Consider the following 21,404-nt stretch of genomic DNA (forward strand, 5'->3'; position numbering starts at 1 on the left):
CCAATCGCACACTGGTGCCCAATCTAAGAACTTGAGAATTTAAGCACGAAGTTGGCCCTGTTGATGTAGTTGAAACTGTCTTGTTAACCAGCAGTTTTGCTCCTAGAAGTAATGGTTTATAATGAAAATACAGGGTGGCTAAATGGTTTAAACTGTTTATTTTTGTTTGCAGATGTTCTCAAACAATGACGAAGCTGTGATCAACAAAAAACTTCCGAAAGAACTGCTGCTTCGGTAAGCTGCCTTCCAATTTGTGAAACTGGGGAATTTCTGTGGATCTGTTTACAAGCAATAGCTAATTTAGCTGGTTCATTCATAAGTTATGAGCTTGGATTGCATCAATTATAAAGCCATAAACAAACACTATGCTGATCAAAGGCCTGCATTAGCAACAGTTTATGCTAAATATTTTGCTGTTGCTTTTTATGTCTTTGTGAAGTGTTAAATGAATTTGCTGGTCCTCTGTTTTCATCTATGAAAACGGTATAGGTCTAAAAGACCTTTAATGAAAATAAGTGCTAGGTATCGGCTAATATCTATACAGTCTAAAATAGGACACTCTGCCTATATTCTTTTTGTTAATGTGAAATGTTTCACCTGAAAAAACCCCACCCAACCCCTTTCTCCCAAAGACTTAAAATGTGAGAAACTATTGGAAGATGGCCAAGCTCCCACTTGCACACATTTAGTTGCAGCTGCTGTAAAAAGGAGCTGAGGGCTCAGCATCTCACGGGATGGGACTCCTGTCATGGTATTGTGGAATCTAGCTTGTGTGAGTATCTCCGTCTATTTCTTATGCTGTGAGTGTTACCTTCACGTTCGGAGCAACATAAGTGGCAGCTATTTTTCAAATCTGGAAACAAAAAAAAAATTCTCCCTTTTTCCATCTCTTGTTTTGCTCAGACTAGAGCAGAGGTGGGCAAACTACGGCCTGCGGGCCACATCCGGCCCGCAGGACTGTCCTGCCCGGCTCTTGGATGGGTCGGGGTTCTGAGGGGGGCAGTCGGGGCAGGAAGGGGCAGATAGGGCGCGGGGGGCCAGGCTGTTTGGGGAGGCACAGCCTTCCCTACCCGGCCCTCCATATAGTTTCGCACCCCGATGTGGCCCTCGGGCCAAAAAGTTTGCCCACCCCTGGACTAGAGCATAGCTTGTACAGAATAGTAGCTGGCAGTCTGTGCTGAAGATCTGAATTATTAAAATGAGCGAACTTCTTGAAATGCTTGTAAGTATTGCTCAGTGATATTCAAGATTTAATGATAGTAAAAAGTCTTTGGAGGTGAGCCCTGGTCTCTGAAAAAAGCACTAGTCCATTTAAAATAAGATGAATAAAGATTATCTGATACTCTGTAATGTTTGTTACTTCTCACAATACCCCATTAGTTGGAGCCATAGATGTTGGGAAAAGCTTTCAAAAACACCTACGTGATTTTAATGAAAATCATTGGGACTTGGGCTCTTAAGTCACTTAGTCGTTCTGGAAAAATTTCCTTATATCATCCTTGTCATTGTAGCGTCTGAACATGTAATTCACTAATCTTCCTTGAAGGGTAATGTCTGGTTGTTTACTGGCCACAGATTGGGGTGCACCCACCACTCAAAGCACCAACTCTGCTACGTTGAATCTTGCTCTGGTCGTTTGAGTTTTCATCAGGTGGCTTCTACACTTTTTCCAGAACCATCTCCACAAGCATCTCAAACCTTCCTAATACGGGAGTAAATCTTGAACTGAAATAACTGGTTATTCTATAAAATGTTTAGTTCACAACTGACACCTTCTATTCTCCTTGCTGTTGTGAATATTTGTTTTTGAATCTGCAGTGTATGCACTTAGCAAATGACAGTCCCTGTCCCAAATAACTTACGGTATAAAAGACAAGCCACCGTAGGTGGATGAGATAAGCTGGAAGATGAGGAGGCTGGGGTAACAGATATAGGATGTCTTAGCACAGACTAGCTGTGTGTACAGTTCTGAGCCAGTTACCATGTGTAAGTGCGGCATGGGAGTGAGTGTGGACGAATGGGTGATCGAATGGCATCACTGGTATAGCAAAGGCAGGAATCGACCCTCACAATAAGATAACTGGATGTATAGGTAGGTTTGGGTCCAGATTGCAAAGGGTTTTGATAAGGCAAGAATTTTGTGTCTGATGCAGCAGAAGAAGAGGTTCCGGTGGAGGAAGTTAGAAGGGACGACGCAGTTGGTGACAAGCTAGAAAGATGTTAGTAGCATCATTTGAATGGACTTGAGGGGGGAAAGGTTGCAGGCATCAAGGCCAGAAGGGAGTTGATTAGAGCTTGGATGAGATTTCTGGCACTGTGATCAGAATGGAAAGGTCTCAGAGGGGTCAATAGGCCTTTTCTGAATCTAGGGAAGTGGTTGCAACTGGAAGTTAAGGACTAGAAGTTTATCCTAGATGTTAGGAGGAAGAGCTTTTTCTCTCTATGGTCATGTCTACTAGGGTATTTTGCACTCTCAAAAAACTCCCACTTGTGTTAGTCAATGGAAGCAATAGTGCAGACAAAGATCCCAGGGCTGGATGCAATTTTAGTATGGGAAGGTTACTAGTAGTTCATCCCTTGATATCACTTTTCCTTGGTGAAGTTCATAAGTAAGGGATGGAGTGCTGGAATCCACCATTTGCATTCTGTGAAAATTAATTAGTGCAGTTTGACAGTGCAGCCTTTGAAAGAGACTTGGATGCATTTATCTAGGGGGATCTCCTGTAAATGAATGTCAGTGTCTACAAGACAAAGACGCGTGTGTGTAAGCAACGCTGCTGGATAATTTCTTGTTCCCCAGTTCAGTCATTCTGAGGATGGTATTGACGTCTCATGTATGTGGTTGTGAAGTGAAAAACTGTACTTGAGCCCATTCGGTTGTGGGAGGGTGCAAAATGGGCAGACAATAGGCCTTGTCACCCACACAATGTAGAAATCTGTGTGACTTCATTATCATTCTCTCATCCTGCCTAGCTGCTGAGGTTTTTGGTGAAAACCTATAGTACTTTACATCTTCAAATGGTCTTTATCTAAACACTTTTGTGAATACATAGGAATGGAATCATTGCCCTTTCTACAGATAAGGAAATGGAGGCACAGATTAAAAGTAATTTAAGTGTTCCAGATTGGAAATAAGGCGTAATTTTTGACAGTGAGTAATTAACCATTCGAACAATTTACCAAGGTCAATTTTTAAATCGAGATTGGATGTTTTTCTAAAAGACGTGCTTTAAGAACTATTTTGAGGACGTTCTGAGGCCTGTTATACAGGAGGTCAGACTAGATAATCACAATGGTCTCTTCTGGGTTTAGAGTCTGTGATTTCCATCCCCCTGCTCAATCCAAAAAGCTGTGCTTGATTTGAATTTATATGGGAGCAAATCTGCTAAATGCTTATCTCTCTTTTGAATCCTGAGCAGGAGATTTTAAACCAGTGACTAAGCAGTTCTGCTGTGGCTACATGGCCCACAATATTGTTGGAAATAGTGACTTGACTCTTGCATTCTGTGAGTGTATCCCTCTTAAGAGAAGCCAGTTGTACAGTGTAATTATCAATCTGTATGATCTTGCTGTTGAATTCTCCATTCAAATTCCAGGGTTTGCCCCAAATATTTTTGTATTATGGTAGTGCCTAGGGATTTCAGTGTGCAAATATAGAATAAGAGCGCTGTCCTGAAGAGTTTACAATCTAAATAGACAAGACAGACAAAGGTTTGCGGGGGGAGGGATGTAACATACAAACAGGTGAACACTATGAAGTTTCACAAAAGCCATGTTAATTCCATGATTTTGTTGTTGTTTTTTAATTTTGCAGGATGGAGCTTTGTTGGGAGAGGATTATTTCAAGAGACAAGGAAGCTAGAGGTCACATTAAAGGGGGGTAGAAAATAAGGGGTACATGGAAGATGGGATGTGAGGCTGGAATAAAGCGACTGTAAGGGAAGAGGCAGGAAAGACTGGAGTGAACAGCCAATCAGCAAAAAAGGAAGAATGTCCACAACAAAAGCTATTTTAAAAAGTACACACCCCTCTCCCCCCCTGGGCCTTCTGATGATATCAGAGTCTGCATGTCCCTGCTTCAGCTGCTACTCTCTGCTTCTGCCCATCTGAGTCTCTGGCTGGCTACTCCTAGCAGTTTTTGCTCCCAAGTTTCTATGGCTGGAGTGAGGGGTGGAATGGTGTGGACCCTGCTGCACCAAAAGTCTCTGCACAGATCTGAGTCCAGGGAGCATTAGGGTTGAGGTACTCAGGCTGGGTCTCTGCTCCTCCCTTCTCTCTCTCTCTCTTCCCCTCCCCCCCTCTCCCCCCCTCCCCTCGATTATTGCTGTACCTGCTTCAGCTGCTTCTCTCTGCGACTGCCAGATGAGTTTCTAGGGGCTTACACCTTTTAAAAAAATGTACATTTCTAAAAGAGCCAAACCATCAAAAGGTGGAATTCAGTTTATCGCCTTCTCATTCCCGCAGAGCTACCAACTTCTATTTGGACAATGTCTAGCTCCTGGGTTTGTGTAGCAATGAATTTAGATGCACCCTCCCTGAGACAGGCCAACAGCTGGCTTATTGACTCTGAAAGGTGAATTCATGTTTCATTTTTGGCACTAGTTGTGGTTAATTTAGACATCTGTTTTGCCAAAATAGCTGCATGCCAATAGTTTCTGTACTATCTAACATGATGGCATCGATAGTCCATTGAGAAAGGGCATTCATACATTAAAGCAAGCTGCCAATTGACTTTGAATGTAGGCCAACCTCCACCAGAAAGTCTGAAAGGGTTTTTTTTCCTAGAGAAATGGTGGTCTCTACTAGTTTCCTAAGGAATTTTTACTCCTCAAATATACATTTCTCTGGCCTGGTCTCCCTGGCCCTAAGGAGTTTGCCTTTTCCAAATTGGTTCACAATAAGGTCCCTCAGCTTTAAAATCCTCCCCTCTCATGGTTTGATCGCCTTCTGTTCAGTCCCCGCTCTGCTGCCCCATAATCTCCTGCCTTGCCTCAGCACACAGCGCAGTGGCTTTGCATCTACCTCCATATTGATTTCTCCTTCGCTAGCTTTAATTCTGCTCCAAGTGAATGAAGAACAGAACACAATTGAATGGTTCACCAATGAGAGGCGCAGCAAACTGTAGTCTGTGCCTACTTGGTCAGGCCATAGGAACCAATTTAATAAGAAGGGAACAAAGCTTGACTGTTTCCCTGAAGCTGGGAATGGGTGACAGGGGATGGATCATGATGATTACCTGTTCTGTTCATTCCCTCTGGGCCACCTGGCATTGGCCACTGTTGGAAGACAGGATACTGACCTAGATGCACCGTTGGTCTGACCTAATATGGCTGTTCTTATGTTCTTATGATTTGAATAGCATTTCACTGGGTTGAAAGTCAAGGTGATAAATTGGATGGTAGTCTTTTGACAGCTGCATATCTTTAAAGGCCTCATCCAGCTCACCTTGAAGTCAAAGGCAAAACTCTCAGTGGTGTCAGAGGAAATGGTGGTGGTGATTGGAGCGAGTAAGGAATCTCTTAGAAAATCCTGACTGGATTTGAAGAAGTTGGAACGATAGAAATGTGCTGGACATTTCTTCATAGAATATATTGTGGCTACTTGCCTTGCTGTAGACTGTGCTAGTACCTCCGGAGGGGGCAGTATCCTGCCCTTTCACAAAGCTTTTCTGAACCCCTCAGTCCTGCTGTTATTGAAGAATGGTCATAATTTGTTGCTTTCCAATGGAATGACTTAATCTCTATCATAACAAACAGATTTGATTCAGGTTAATGCTGATAATATTTAGATAAGTATCTGCCTCTCCCCTCCAATGACTGTTTGAACAGAAGTTAAACAGCATGTATTATATTCTTGCTGCCACTCCTCTGTGAGGAGGCAAAAGGCCAATTGCGACAACATAGCAGTCAAATGTCAGCAGATGTATTTCATCAAAATAAATATGCTGTGTAGAACTTAAAAACAAAATGAGTATTTTCATGATTGTTTGACATTATAGCTGATTTTTTTCTCATCTAGTAAGGCAAAACTAGAAGAGTCTTCATGCAGATATACTATTAAATAACCTGCTAATATTTTTACCAGCTTCTCAAAGTTTGATTCCGAGTGATCGCTATCTTTATTAGCCTGCTAAATAACAATGTGGAGCTGTACAGTGAACTAGAAGGATGTTTTGTGCAACATTTTCATGCTCTGAGGCATAGCCTCCAAAATAATTTGGAACAACTCCAAGAGGTGGCTCTTTTTAATAAATGAATGTTGCTATATGTAGGATCTAGGAGGGACTAGATAGGTCTCTTCCAAACTTCTGAAAGCACAGAATGCTTCCCTGTTGTACATTCTCATTTTAAACCAGTCATGGGATATTAACAAGAAATGTTTATTACATTTTAAGTAGGGTTGGATTATCTATGCTTGGGTTTTTGTGTTCTGTTTCTACTGTGCAGACTACATAATTCAGACCAGGGTGAGGAGAAGCCCAATATTTAATTGACCCATACTGTGTGTGTATTGGAGGAGGAACCCTGTTTCATCATTGCCTAGCCATGCAGGGCAACCTGTTTTTCCCCTCTAGCAGTTTCTCTGAGAAGAAAAGCCTGTCCTTAGTTTTCCAAAGTAACTCCAACTTCAGGTCATTCGGCCTATAGGACATTCAGTGTGCTCCTGTGTTCTCTCCAGCAATTGTGAGGTGCTATAGGTTGGAGCCAAGTTGTGAAACAGCCAAAGTGCAGAGCAGAGTAGTGACTGTTGCTGAAACAGTATTTTTTTCATAGTCTGATTCTGCTGAGTCATTGTTTGGTATCAATGAGAAAAGACTGGGGACAAAGTAGTGCAGACAGCATTTAGAAGGGTCTTTTTTGCTTTAAAAAAAAAGTAATTTTATTAGCTATTTAAGAGCATGATTTTAAATTCATTGTTTGTCTTCCATGAGCCTAGTCCTGGTCAGGCAACCACTCCCAAGCAACCAGTCCTAGCTAGGGCAGTCAAAAACCCTACAAGAAGAGTGCAGGGAGGCTATTGAGGGAGGCGTGGCAGGAGAAATGAAAAGTAAGAACCCTGTAATCTAAGCATATTGGACCATATAGAGATGGACTTTTAGGATCAGGAAAACTTTTCATGTGCTTTTGTGTTTACTCTGACCTCAGAGGTGTATCCTCAAGGGCAAAAGGGGCAATTGTCAGCCATATTAGCATCCTTTATACCTTGGGGGGGGGGGGGGGGGAAGAGAGGGACAGAGTGGTGAGTTTGACAGCTACCCAGCGGTCTTGTTACTGGAATATTTATTAATGGCTTGGAATTCCTATGGAGGAAGAACTATTATTTGTGGAAAGTGAACTTGCCTGATGACTTACCTGTGGTTGTGTTCCTATAGATATAGATACTTGTGTGTCATGTAACAAGAATCCAGAGAGACAATAAGCGTATTTTCCTCGCTTCCAACGTGCCAGTAGCCTTCGCATGAGGGCTGATACATTGGCTGATGTCATACTTAATTTGAGGGAAGATATTTGTATGCTGAGGGTTTATTAAAAGTTTTCAAACAAGGTATTGGATTCCTTTCTGAAAACCCAGTATTGGAGCCAGAGCTGTGTGTAATAATGAAATGCATTTTAGGACCAGAAAATGAGGTTAAAAAAAGCGGTCAGATTTCCAGTATGTCCGTGTGGATCCTACAGCAGGTGTGCATGTGCCCTGTGCACATGAGATTGAAATTTTCTGATTAGCAGAGTTCATTACCCTGCATCACTTCGTACTTCTGTGTGAAGGCATAAAGGATAAAGTGGTTCCCTCTGTCTGCCTGTGGCAGTGAGATAGAACTTAAGTGTCAGATCTGCTACTTTTCTTTTGAGCTTCAAACTCCTCTTCTAGACAAGTTTTGTCATAACCAGTCCTCCTTCACCCCCCCCCCCTTATTTTTGGTTACTACTTTAATTTGGACCTTCCTAAAACAGCACAGAAAGTGGTCTAAAATTTTCATCTAGACCAGTCAGTCAACCTACCTTTCTTCTTCCCAAAACTATGCTCTGTGCTGGGAGATGAGAAATTGCACACCCTAAAAGATAGGAATTATTTTGGTGAAGTTCTCTGGCCTGTTACACAGGAGCTCAGACTAGATGATAACAATGGTCCCTTGGAATCTATGAATCTATATGGAAAGGACCAAACAGTTCAGACTGTCTCCCTATCTGCTTATAGCCTTAGCCAGATGTTTTAAAAGTCAAGCCATCTCTTCACAGAGAATATTGAAATGGATAACAGCGTATCTCGCTGCCTTATCAGCTGGCTGGTGAGCCTCTCACTCCACCAGGGCACAAGCAGTGTCCTCCATCTGCTTCAAGAACGTGCCTGTATCAAATCTGTAAGGTGGCAACTCACTGACCTTTGTTAAACACCATGCCTTGGACTTGGCTGCCAGGTCAGATGCCAAGTTCAGGAGAGCAGTACTTCAGTCGCTGTTCAACTGATTCAGCTTGACCTCCTCATTCCCACTGTCCTGAGGAGATGTTGCTTGCCAGTCTCCCACAATGGGGTCCAAACTAACACTGAAAGGATGGTTACTTACCCTGCAGTAACTGTGGTCCTTCGAGGTGATATGGTCAATGTGGATCCCACTGCCTTCTCTCCCTTCCGCTCTTAGAAATCCTCAGTTACGTTGACCTTTTTTACTGCGAAGAAACTGAGGGAAGGTTGCCTGTGCTCCCATCTTTTATGTCCTTGTATGGGAGCATGAGGTAGCCATGGGTGATGCACTGCCCCCAACGGATCCACTATGCAAAAAAAAATCTCATCTTGTGCACATGAGGCCCATGTGCTCCTATAGCGAAATCCACCCTGACATCTTGAAGAGTCAGTTACTGTAGAAAAAGTAACTGTTCTTTTCCCACCCTACTGTGGACTGGCTGCCAAAAGCATATTTGCAGTGTTGTTGTAGTGTTGGTCCCAGGATAGGAGAGACAAGGTGGATGAGATAATATTTTTTTATTGGACCAACTTCTGTTGGTGAAAGAGACAAGCTTTTGAGCTTCACCGAGCTCTTCCTCAGGTCTGGAGAAAGTAACCAGTGTCCAGGCTAAATACAAGGTGGGACAGATTGTTAAGCATAAGCAGCATTGAGGCATGATAGTGGTTGTCTCCCAACTCATTCAAAGCTATCTGGCTACAGAACTGCCAATACACGTGGAAGAGCCTGTTTATATAAATGACTGTCCAGATCACTGCGCTCAGCAGTGTTTCCTCCATGCTGCGTGGAAATGATGCTGGCTTGCAGAAAACAGATGAATTATGGGATGTCAGAAGGGGAGTCATGGGAGTTTTAGATTGACCCCAAGCCACAGAATTCCAGGCGGCATTTCACAATGCATCGAGAAGAAATCATAGAATATGTAAAATCCAGTGGCAGAACATTGCACCATGGGATATGTGGCCAGAATGCTGTGTGGTTATTTAAAAAAAAAAACAAGCGCAGAGCTTTGTGAATGCAGTGATTCACAAGGGAAGTAGCTTAAGCCAGCATAAACAAAGCTATGTGGAAGCACTCTTTTGCTGTAGTTATAGCAGTGGAAAATACACTGAAAAACCTTTCTCTGATAGACAAGGCCTTAACCACTTTGCTTATAAAACAGTCAATGCTCTGCTGTAGGCTTCTTGTTGTTCTGTCCCACACATGGTGCGCTCCCCTCTCTCCAGTTGTCATCCGTAGGGGAAAGAGCTACTTAAGAGCCAGTGCAGAGTTGTTGAGCACCAAAGGTCACAAGGTTAATGAAAACAAGGGCTTGCAATCCTGTTTCCTACAGCAAAGCTAAACAACATGGCTAATGAGGGTGACCTTCAGCATGTTGACAAATGAGACCTCCAGCGAGGCGCATGTCTGTGAATTAATTTTTGTCTGTCTTTGAGGAGTGGATGTGATAAATATCTTATTTCCTTTCAAGGTAGTCAGCAGACATGCTTCCACTGATGACAATGTCAAAGTTTTTCACTCTCTTTTGATAATGCTATTTGCTGTAGCATATCATGTCATTCCGCCCTGCCAGTCTCCACTTCTGAAAAATTGCAAACCCATGGCTTTGCTACTTACAGATTACCTTGTGCAAATAATTGTACTATCTTTGAATACAAAGTATGCACATTAATGTTCACAAACTGCTTTGTCTTGCTGGTTTGCTGGCAGCAGCAGCCTTGATAACCCCTCCTAATTCTTACGTGGTGTAAAGTGGAATTTGTCAGCAGTACACGTTTGTTCATTATTTTAAGTGCCTCATTCCCCCAGCTTTACGCAGTTTATTCTCTGCATCTATCCCAGGCTGTGGATGCATTACACAATTAATATAAAACAGTTTCAGCCCAGGGATCTTGCCAGGCTTATAAATCATGCAAGGAAAAACAAACTACCCAGCAATATTTTCCAAACTCCAAGTGTTTCCCAAACCATGCTTTTGCCCCCTTCTCCTCAGTTAGCCTGCCCGTCTTCCCATCTCTTACACCTAGACCAGTGGGTCTCAACCTGCGGCCCAGTCAGCACACAGCTGTGGCCCATGTGACATCCTCAGGGCCATACAGATAGTATTGGATGCGGCCCACATAACACATTGTGGGCCGCATATGGTTGAGAACCACTGCACTAGACTCTCTTGGGGACGGACGAACGGAGTCTTGTAGGATATTCTTAAAGGTCACTGTATCCAGGCTCTCTCAAACGAAGGAGGTAAGTGAAGTCTAGAACAGTGGACACCTTACCAAGAACACCGTGCTGCCAGCCCCCTCCTACTTCTGCTAAAGGACTGTTCATTTGAGCACCTCATGGTCCCAACTGTTGCAGTATCTGTGCCCACCAACCAGCAAACAGTGGGCAGAGAGGTTTGTCAATCATCCACTTTATATAAGGTACTACTCCACCGTTCCTATCAGTCTTTGCCTCTTCACTCCTGCTTCTTTTCAGTTTTAGCGTCCTCTCTAGCCGATCTGGAGAAAGATCAGAAGTTGGTGAGGCTTGGGAGTGAGAAGGAGTTTTCTAAAGTAAACTTATAGGGGTGAAGGAGGGGAATAACTTGCGGGAGGGTTTCCAAATCCTTGTCCAACTTGTACAGTGCCCTCAGCTCTCGTCCCAGGTCCCTCCTAGTTCAACTTCCTGCTTTGTTGGGGTGCATTGAGTCTTTAGGTGCCCCATCTACTTCTGCCATACATGTCAGTGGACTATCTAGACAGCCTTAATTTCCTGGGTTAGCTTAATGCTCTGGAGCATTTGTTTGTGAAGCTCTGTCTTCTTTATGGCACTTTGAAACTGTTTGATGTGTATCGGTCATATTGTCTAACATATTCCTCACTAGCAAAGCCTGCATCATAATCACAGCAGTTTTAAAATATTACCTAGATATTTCCACAATAAAACTAATCCTGTTATGTAAAAGGAAAAAAATAAATGAATCAAATGTGTGCAAAAAATTCTGGGATTTTAATCGTTCAATTGACCCCCAAATCCCCGACAGCCACATACAGTAGAGAAAATCTGGGGGTGAGTAGAGTTTAAATTAGTCACTAATGTTTCTAACCTTATATAAACACTTACTCCAGTAACAAAGGCACCTTGAATGAAAGTAAACTGAAAATACCTTGTCAATAGTTACCTGGAAAAATTAGCTTATCCCCTTAACCCTTGTATAAGGCGAATGTTAATAAGTTTCCTTCTTCCTAAAAACTCTTCAATTTTAAATATGAATACATACATTCCATATATGCATAAGTATGTATACGATCTTGTCTCTTCACTAAATACGTTCTGTCTCTCCAGTAAACTATTGACCTCGTGATTAAATTCAATTTTATAGTTGCCATCATGAGCATTTGCTGTTTAATGTCTTTTTCAGCTCTATTTTCCAAGCTCCAAATGTTTCCCAAACCATGCTTTTCCCCCTTCTCCACAGTTAGCCTGCCTGTCTTCCCTTCTCTTACCCCTAGACCAGTGGTTCTCAACAGTGTTAATAAACACCTGATTTCCTCCGAGTTTAAGTGGATTTTGTACTTTATTTGTATATGCTTAAATGACTGGAGAGTAGAAAAATGGAGCCCAGTGAAAAATACAACAAAGTACAACAAACTGCTTCTAGGATTCTGATAAATAGGCCAATAAGTAGATGAACTTCTGCGCACCAAGCTGTTCAGAGTTCTTGGGAGTGCCCTCATGCAAAGGAACGGCATTCCACGTAGGAGTGACCTAGCCAGCTCACTACTGACACACGTGCAGGGCTGGCTCCAGGCACCAGCCGACCAAGCACGTGCTTGGGGCGGCACCTTAGAAGGGGCTGCCAATGTTGGGGTGGTGGGGGGCGCTCGCGGTGTGTGTTTGTTTGTTTGTTTCGGCCGGGCAGCGCGGGGGGTGTTTCGGCGGCGCAGCACTGGGTGGGGGGAGCAGGTTCGGCAGCGCAGCCCGGCCCGGTGCTCTGGGGGTTTGGGCGGCCCGGCCCGGCGCTCGGGGCGGGGGGGGCAGGGGTTTGGCCGGCCCGGCGCTCAGGGGAGGGGGTTTGGCCGGCCCGGCGTGGCACTCGGGGGGTGCGGGAGTTTCGGCGGCCCGGCACAGCGCTCGGGGAGGGGGGCAGGGGTTTGAGCAGCCCAGCGCTCCGGGGGTTTGGGCGGCCCGGCGCGGTGCTGGGGGGGGGGGGGGGGGTGGGGGGGGGGGCGGGGGGGGGGGGGGGTGTTACGGTGGGGCGGCGCTCTTCTTTTTTGCCTGGGGTGGCAAAAAAAGTTAGAGCCGGTCCTGCACACGTGACCTAGACAATTACACAGGCACACTAAATAACTCTGCTGACTTGATGCAAGTTGCACTTACCTTCTATTTCAAAGCAAGATACTCCTTCCACCTCATCCTTGGGGCATGAGGACGACAGTGTTTTTAATCATTTCTCATATTGTAGTATTTAATTCTTAATTATCACAGGAAATTATATATAAATTCCTGAATTGGGACCAGATCCTCAGATTTTACTGAGGTGTTTAACTTGTTATGCACTCCACTGAGTGCCATTGGAGCTATGCAATTGTTAAGGATAAAGGGGTTTTTCACTGGTAAACAAACAGATTTTGTACAACTGTTCTCTTGTGTTGAACTGTAATCGTTTATCCTGCTGTTTCCTTAACTAATTGAACATTTCTGACTGCTGAGCTACAAGGGAGCAGGAAGCATCTGTTTTGATAAATAATCGTTCAGTTTACTCTGTCAGCAAATACTACAAGGTACAAGATTAAATATTTCTTAGCAGTCCAATATCTGTGACTCTGCTTTCATTTGTTAACTGCTTGGGCTGCACTTTTATTTGCAGCCGAGCTTTCATCTGCATTACAAAGAAGTTTTCTATCTTCAAGCTTTTTTTTAAGCTTTCCACTTTCTTTTTATTTTAGATGCAAATAACCAAAATACCTTTTTATAAAGAAAGATTGTCTTTGTTTTCTTTACAGAATATTCTCTTTTCTGGATGTGGTCACTCTGTGTCGTTGTGCTCAGGTTTCCAGGGTAAGAATCTTTATGTATCAGTTAAAATCTATCCGCACTATTTCTCTTATTCTGACTCGGACATTTCCAAATTGCCCTCTTTATCTCAGATTGGGAAGAACATGCCAGCAAACTCTGTTCAAAGAATGTCTCGGCTATTTATACATATTCCTCTTTTTCCATAGTTAATCTAGTGATGCCAGGAGTTTCTGGTATTTACCACAGCAGTGAGTGGGTTTGAAAGTCTAGGTATATCCCTTTGGTGGCAGCTAAGGCCCCATTGAAGAAAAAAACCCAGCTACATCAAAACTTTAAAAAAATGTTTTCTGAACAGTTTTTAGAAGCGCTGCTATGAACAGGGGAAAATGTGTTCAATTCGTGTTAGCTAAATGATGTTTTTAAATGAGTTGTGCTGACATCTGGGCTTTTAATGCAGATGTACCATGTTCGTGAATTAAACTTTAACACAATGAAGAGAGTCCAATGAACAGTTCTCCGTCTGCTCCAATGTAGCTGATGCAAATAGAGATGGAAGGAGACCTGAGCATTTCATTCAGTGTTTAACTAGTAAAGTAGTTTGTAACTTCATGCAACTCAGCAAACATAGTGCAACTCAAGACTCCTTGAGGGCAAATGGGTGTGCAACTTCCACTAACGCAAGTGCCAATTCAACCGGAGCTACTACACTTGTTTTATGGACTCTTGTCCAGAATTTCTGCTTTTTATCTTGCTGTCATCTAACAAGACACGTACCTTGTTCACAGAAAAATTACCATAATGAATCATATAAATTAATCAAGTTCTAAATGCTTATATAAAAATCCTTTTGTCTGTGGAGTCACTAGTATATTGGAATTACCTTATTGGCTGATCCCAGTATCAGCTGACTCCGTAGGAGAAAGCTGAATAGTTTTGGGTCCACTGGCACATTTCCACTTCATATTTTCCTTGGGGGGGAGGGAGGGGGAAAGGTAATTAAATGAAAAACAGGACATAAAAGCAATATGACGATTGAGATTTTAAATGCACGGAAATCAGATAATTCCATTATGGTTCCATCGGCTACTGTAAACTCTACCTCCTTGTTCATGCAACATGCAGTATTTCATCATACTGTAATGGTAACTTCAGTGTGTGGCTTGTGCGATGGTGTATTATAAATAGAATGATGGCAGAGTTACAGGTGCTATGAGAACATAACTTTATTTCATGACTTTTATGTATTTAAAACTGCAATCCTAACATTACTTTAATGTACCTTTTTGCATTTAATAAACACAAGCTACAGGCCTCCAATGACTTGTTCTCACTCATAGGGTAAGTAATACGTATTTTTAAAAGCCTATCAATTTCTTCTTTTTTAAAAAAAATCACTTTTTAAAGTGAACAAAAGCAGTCGTGGTGCTACAGAAATGCTTTGCAAAGTGCATTTTATTAAGGAGGTGAAACTTTAACAATGGATTCTTCTTTGGAGGACTCTGTGTATTCCCGCTTGTGGAATATGGCATCCCTGCCATAGAGCTGTGGAACTGCTTTATAAAACCTTGTCCTCAGGGGAAACAGGAGAGATCTCGTGCAAAGTGACATACTTGCCCTACTCTACGTAAGGGTGTGCGCGCCCTTCCCACGCCCCCACAACTGCCTCAGTTCCTCTGTAGCCTAGTGTAAACAGAATTTACCTTTGTGGCCTTGGCCTAGATTATTTTTCTTTTGGTTAGAGTAGCATAGAATAGTTTAGCGTACACATCTTGTCCTTATCCTGGTATCCTTGGGCCCCCTTCACATGGGCCATCTTGGGGCACCAACCCTCATAAGGGCTTCAAGAAATGCACCTCCTGCTTGGCAGTCATACTAGAGACTGACTCCTGTGGCCAGTGCCTTCTCTGTCTGCGTGAGACTCTCCGGTAACCCAGTGTGCAGTTTGCCATGCCATCATCACTCCTTGCACTAGAAGAGAGAAACTTCAGGCTGTGGGCCCATCTGGCTTCTCCATGCCTACATCGGATACTCTGGGCTCATTGAGGATACTGAAACTAGTCTCTATTCCAAAGTCCTCTGCAGAGGACCCAAAACTCATTTTGCTGCTCCGGTCTTGGCACCACCTTTTATATCAGTCTCAAAGTCTGCATCTCCTCAGCCTTGGGCTGGGATCAAATCCCTTGCCCAGCGCCGCCAATGCCAGCTAAATCAAAAGTGTCACTGAAGAACAAACCTACAGTGTGTATTAAGGCCTTCATAGCCATAGTGAATACTCAGGAAGTGCATATCCTGCTTATTCAGTACAGTTACCCTCCGCCCTGACTCCAGACGTATCTTCTAGCAATGATGCCTCTTTCTCAGCATTGCAAGTCCATGCAAAAACCATCAGGGTAAAAATAAGGAGAAGAGGAAATGCACTCCTGTGAAAATCATGACTGGCATAACTCTAGAGAGTTGTGTGTGTGAAGAGCCAGGAGAGAATAGGAAGTTTTAAGACTTCAGCAAGGTTGCAATGTCATCTTCACCCCCTTCTGCTCCCATAACCCCAGTTTATGGAGAAATGCTGATAAATGATGAAGTTTTGGAACTTGGGAGACACTAACTTGACATATGAAATAGCTTTAATAATGGAAGAACCTTTTATGTCAGTGGATTGGACTTATGAAGGAGAAATGCCCAAACCTCCCTGAAATCCCTTAATTCTTTTTTCTGAGAAGTTAATTTTTAGTGTTGACTGGGTCTTTTCACTTAATGGCCTATTAGGAAATTAGTCTCTCCCCACAGTACATACTCTCAGTCCTTTCAGAGCAGGAAGGTGCTTCTCTTGGCAGTGATTGTTTGTTCCAAATATGATGGAGTTTTTCCATCGTTCCAAGGTAATCTTTGAGATGCAGAGACTTCCAATACAAGTTCCCAACTATATCTAACTGCACTGACCTTGTCATGGAAATCTGGTCTCAAAATATTATAGATGTGGCAAATAGTATAAGTAAGCTAACAGTCAGTGTATTAATTATAAACTCTCCCTGTTTTCCCTTCTCCCCCCCACTGGATTTATTATTTTTTCTGAAACCTGCTTTGTGCTCGAGTTTGATATAAGCAGCCTTGAACTATGAACAATTCAACACGGTTTTTTTTAAGTCAGCTGATATTTTGCACTAACAACTTAGTCTTTTTCAGATTGTTGTACAGTGTGGCTTGAGCCACTCCTTTATTTTAAAAGAAGAGCTGAGTTAATATCTACATATTGGCTTCTATGAATGCAAAGTAACTCCTCTGCCTTCGTAACTACCATGATGTGCACATGTATGAGATTGTGTATTTACTCGCTTCGCATTTAAAAGATAAAATCCCAAGTACTGTATATACTCGATCATAAGCCTGTTCGTTTATAAGCTGACACCCCACCCCACTCTCCCCAAGATGGAAAAGTAAAAATGGCAAATGTTGATGACCCATTCATAAGCTGACCCTATTATTCAGGGGTCGGCAAACTTTGGCTCCCGGCCCATTAGGATAAGCCGCTGGTGGGCCAGGACGGTATTTTTACCTCAAGTGTCCGCAGGCATGGAGGTAAACCTAAGTAAACAAAATGTCCCAGCCCGCCAGCGGCTTACCCTTACGGGCCGGGATAGCAACTGGTGGGGAAATTTGGGGCGGGGAGGGGAAAGCTGGGGGTCAGGGGAGTAACCCCTGTGACCACCCCGTACCTGAAGCCACCCCTAACCTGGGACCTCCCCACATGACCCCTCCCCATGTAACCCCATCCCGCCCCATCCCTTCCCACCTTGCCTGGGGTGGGCCAGGGGAGGATGTCTCTAGCCTGGCCAGAGCTGCCGGCAGGCCGGGCGATGCAGCCGCAGCCTGCTCCAGCGGGCCAGGCGCCGTGGTCGCAGCCTGCCAGCCCCGGAGCTTCAGCTGCTTCGGAGGCTGGTGGGAGAGCAGCGTGGTGGAGAGACTCTGGCCCCGCCTCTTCCCTTCTGGCTGTGCTGCCTCTCCTTGCCCCCTCTGTTGCGGGGGGCTGTGTCCCACCTCTTCCTCTCTCTATACCCGTTCATAAGCCGACCCCCTTCTCTGATGCGTCTCTTTTTTACTAAAAATATTCAGCTTATGAACGAGTATATACAGTATCCTCTGTCTCACTAAATAGCACTGAGTGACTGAAGTTACACTGGCTGCTTGGATATCCTGTGAGCACCAGATCACCCCTCTTGGGTGTTTAATCCTGCTCAGACCCCTCTCTCCCCTAGCTATTGAAACCTGCTTAGTCCCAGCCATCCTCACACTTATTAATTTATATTGCAGTATCACCCAAGAGTCCTAGTTGGGCTCAGGGGCCTGTTGTGCTAGACACTGTAAAAACACGTTACAAAAAGATGGGTTCTGCCCTGAAGAGCTTTCAGTCAAAGTATAAGATTAGAGAACAGGCAGATGCAACAAATAAAATTGGGGAGCACAAGATAACAATGAGACAGTTATGAACAGCATAATGATCAGTGGGGTCACACACATCAAACCTTTGCACTGTAGGTATTGGGCACATTTATATAGTTCCCCATCCCCTTCCCAATAAGGGCCCTCTTAGCCTATAGAATGCAGCCAGTTTTTAGGAATCCTCCCCATTTAGATTAGTTAACAATTTGAGCATTAAATATATAGTCTCTGTATGTTAAAGTCCATTGTTCTTTGAGTGGCCTCTGCATATTCCCACTAGTAGGATCCAGGCACCTGTGCCACAAGCTTCCAGAAAGCAGTGTCCATTGAGGCCACTCGCCTCGTGCCCCCATCCTAACGAGTTCTGAGGGTATGAAAGGGGGAATGGCCCCAGCTACCCCTCAGTCCTTTTCTAAACGCCGAAGATGCAGCGAGATCAGATCGCACAGTGTCCTCGACCCATTCCTTGTCAGTTTTTCTTTTTTCTCTTTCTACCTTTTTGAGGCAAATTTTGTTTGTAATGGGTTGTCATTTAGCCAGGTTTTTCTTTTAAAAGACATGAGGAGATGCCTGTCAAGCATGGGCTTTGTCAGGACACACAGGAGCAGATTGGGCCTGCTCATGGGGGGGCAGGTTCCTCCAGTCAGCTGAGCTGGCACTGAATAAGTTCGCAGTCAGCTTCAGTGATTGTCTTGCCGGAGCGGGTTTGGCTGTCTCTTGCACCCCGGCACGTGGGAGGCATCTCAGGCTGGTCACTATAAAAGTCTCTGCATCTATCCAGGTTGACCTGGATACCTAGCTATGTGCCTAAATTGGCTCTCTGGCTGTTGGATCCAATTTCCAATGGATCTGGATCCATAGAGCTCAGGTCCAGCAGCCTAGTGTGGATCTAGGGGCTGCAAAACCTAGATCCAGTGGCCTAGCATGTATCCAGGGCTGTACAATCTTGATCCAGATCTGGTGGCCTCCTATGGATCTGGGAGCTGCAAAACCTGAATTCAAACAGAGCAAAGATCTAGAGTTACCCCCACCTGCCCAGGAAAAAAAAAAAAAGCTGTGATTGGCTTTGGATCCAAATGGGAGGAAGGGCCAGAGCTTGAATCCAGATGCAGCAGTCACACATGGACTGCTGAGCACAGTTGCCGAGAAGGGATCTGATTACCTGGGATCTAGCCAGCATGGGGAGCTGACATCTGTTACTGCTGAATCACTTGTCTAAGAGTTCTGTACCACTGAGGCCCCAGATCTGCCCAGGTCATTGGACTCTGGTACTACAACACCACGATCTTTGCAGAACTGCTTGCCTGACTGATTCTGTGCCCAACGTAGTGGCAAAAGCAAGCAGATCAGTTTGGAGGTCCTCACAAACTAGAAAGGGGAAATGCATTGCAAGCTTCTGATCAGGTCTGGAATGCGGGTTCTCTGTTACAGCATAGTATTTTCACATTGTGCTTCGGGTTCAGTCGTCTTCAGAAGCACTCGCTGGATGCCCTGCTTATCTGGGAGAAGCTTTTCCCCTCCCAATGCTCCATCTATCAGACCCTTACCCTGGAGTGAGAAAAGGAGGATTAGTCTATTCTTAAACTCTTTTACTATGAGACGTTGTATAAGCCAATTTACTTAGTCCTGGACTTGTCAGTTCCCCTTGGGTCTGGGTGGGAACTGTTGAGGTTCTCTTGGGCTCCCGGCCCATTCCTAAAGGCCAGTTCAGGTGTCCAGGACCAGATTTACAAGAATCTGACAGGCTAAGAACTGATGCTGGGCTCCAAGGCTCCCTTAGGTTGTGAGGGTACTATACCCATCACCGTTCTATCGATTCTGAGATTCACGGATTCAGAGATTTCTTTGCAACACAGCCTGGATAGGAGGAACAGGATGCAGTGTCACAGGCTCCATCTGATGCTCCAGAAAGGACGGCCTATTGACTGAGTCACTTTGTAACCCTTGAATGCGAAGGCAAAAAAAGGAGAGACTTGTTTTAAAAGGCGCATTGCCAAGGGTCTGCAAATAAGATGCAGTGCGCTGTGGGTCCTATTTTAGATTAAGAGCTTTATGTGAGGGACTGTGATATTCCTTGAAGCTGACATCATAATATTTGGTTGGATCCATGTGTCTGAGCTCTCATAGGAGGAAATGTTGTTAGAGCATTACTGGGCTCTGGGCTACCTACCTTCAATTCTAAACCAGGAAGGAGACTTTTCAGGTCTGCTTCCAGTTCCACCCTGGAGTACGCAGTGTCTAGGATTGGGTAGTGTCTTTGATAGCCCCTTGTATGGGTTCTAGAAACACATAGGGACGCCCATCCTTAGCATTACCAAGCTTTCCTTGGAAGAAATAGACCTGGAGTCTAATGAAGCAGTTGACTTAGCACTTTTGGAATTCTCCGTAAACATAGCTTTGATCCCTCTCATCTTGGAAGGAACAGCTGCACCCAAGGGTTGAGATTTCCATCACCTACACTTAGTGGGGTGTGGAGATTTGTTTCCTGGCCACAATGTGGCAAGTCTCATTCACCTATCGTACAATGTGGACAATAGGACTGTCGCATGGAGCAAAATGCTGTCTGGCTGTGCTAACTCCGAGATTCATCATGTTCATCTCTGGGTTCCAGAAACAGAACTCTCCTATTTCCAGAAGGGTACTAGTAGTATGCACCCTTGTGTGCCATAGTCACAGATCTGTCCCTTTACACATAGTGTGACTGGAGTAAAAGAATACATGTTTTACTGAGAGAGGTACCTTATCAATTGGCCCATGCTCTGGCAGCAAGTGTTCTATTAAATGCCTGGCTCTCATGACTACTCGGTACCCGTCTTTGTGTAGACAACAGTCTAAGATGTCTGAGATTTCCACCTCTTTCAGAGCGCTAGAATGTCTGTTTGTCCTGGGCCTCCTTTACCTGCCTCCCTGAATGTATCGTACATCTTCATATTCAGAAGAACTTGTTGTTGTATCAGGCCACAGCTTATCTACATGTTTCCCAATCCCTTCGAGAAAAGGAACTGACATGCTAGGAGCCAGTCTGTCATGGTCCAAAGGTTGCTCATCTGTTTCACAATTATGACTTCACAGGGCTTCATCTTCCTGGAATTGTCACTCCTCATCCTGGACAAAGGGAGTGTCCTTGGCATGCTGTCACTCTGTCTTCATGGCATCATGTTGCATTACTGATATTGGAGCTATACATGTGTTTAGCAAAAATGTTCCCTCATTTAGACTTGTTTTGTGAGAGCAAGATTGGTTGCTTCTCCTGCCCTGGCATCCAGAGCTGATGCTTGTTTGGCAGTTCTGCTTTCCTTGTTTACGTACAACTCCACAGCCTCCCTTCCTGGGGGTTGTACTGCTTGCTAAACTCCCACAAGTGGGACCAGGGCCGTAGCAACAAAGAACGTGGCCCCCTCCGAACATATGTCCGGGCGGGGCCCCTTACATTTTTTTTGCCACTTTTAGGGGCCCCCTTCCTTGCGGGGCCCCCTCCGGTCGGAGGGTACGGAGGGCGCTCGCTACG

General features: G+C 44.3%; 1 protein-coding gene across 2 annotated transcripts in view; it reads left to right on the forward strand.

Annotated features, from left to right (window-relative positions):
• Nucleotides 1-21,404, forward strand: part of FBXL20 (F-box and leucine rich repeat protein 20) — a 68,207-nt gene that overhangs the window by 19,752 nt on the left and 27,051 nt on the right. For both annotated transcript variants that reach the window (XM_026654705.2, XM_026654704.2), the window contains 2 exons: nucleotides 173-234; nucleotides 13,450-13,504. In XM_026654705.2, the coding sequence (XP_026510490.1) occupies nucleotides 173-234; nucleotides 13,450-13,504 (117 nt within the window). The remainder of the gene's footprint in view (nucleotides 1-172; nucleotides 235-13,449; nucleotides 13,505-21,404) is intronic.

The sequence above is a fragment of the Terrapene carolina genome, unplaced genomic scaffold, assembly GCF_002925995.2.
Source record: "Terrapene carolina triunguis isolate 2854851 unplaced genomic scaffold, T_m_triunguis-2.0 Scaffold193, whole genome shotgun sequence".
In the NCBI taxonomy this organism is placed as follows: domain Eukaryota; kingdom Metazoa; phylum Chordata; order Testudines; family Emydidae; genus Terrapene; species Terrapene triunguis.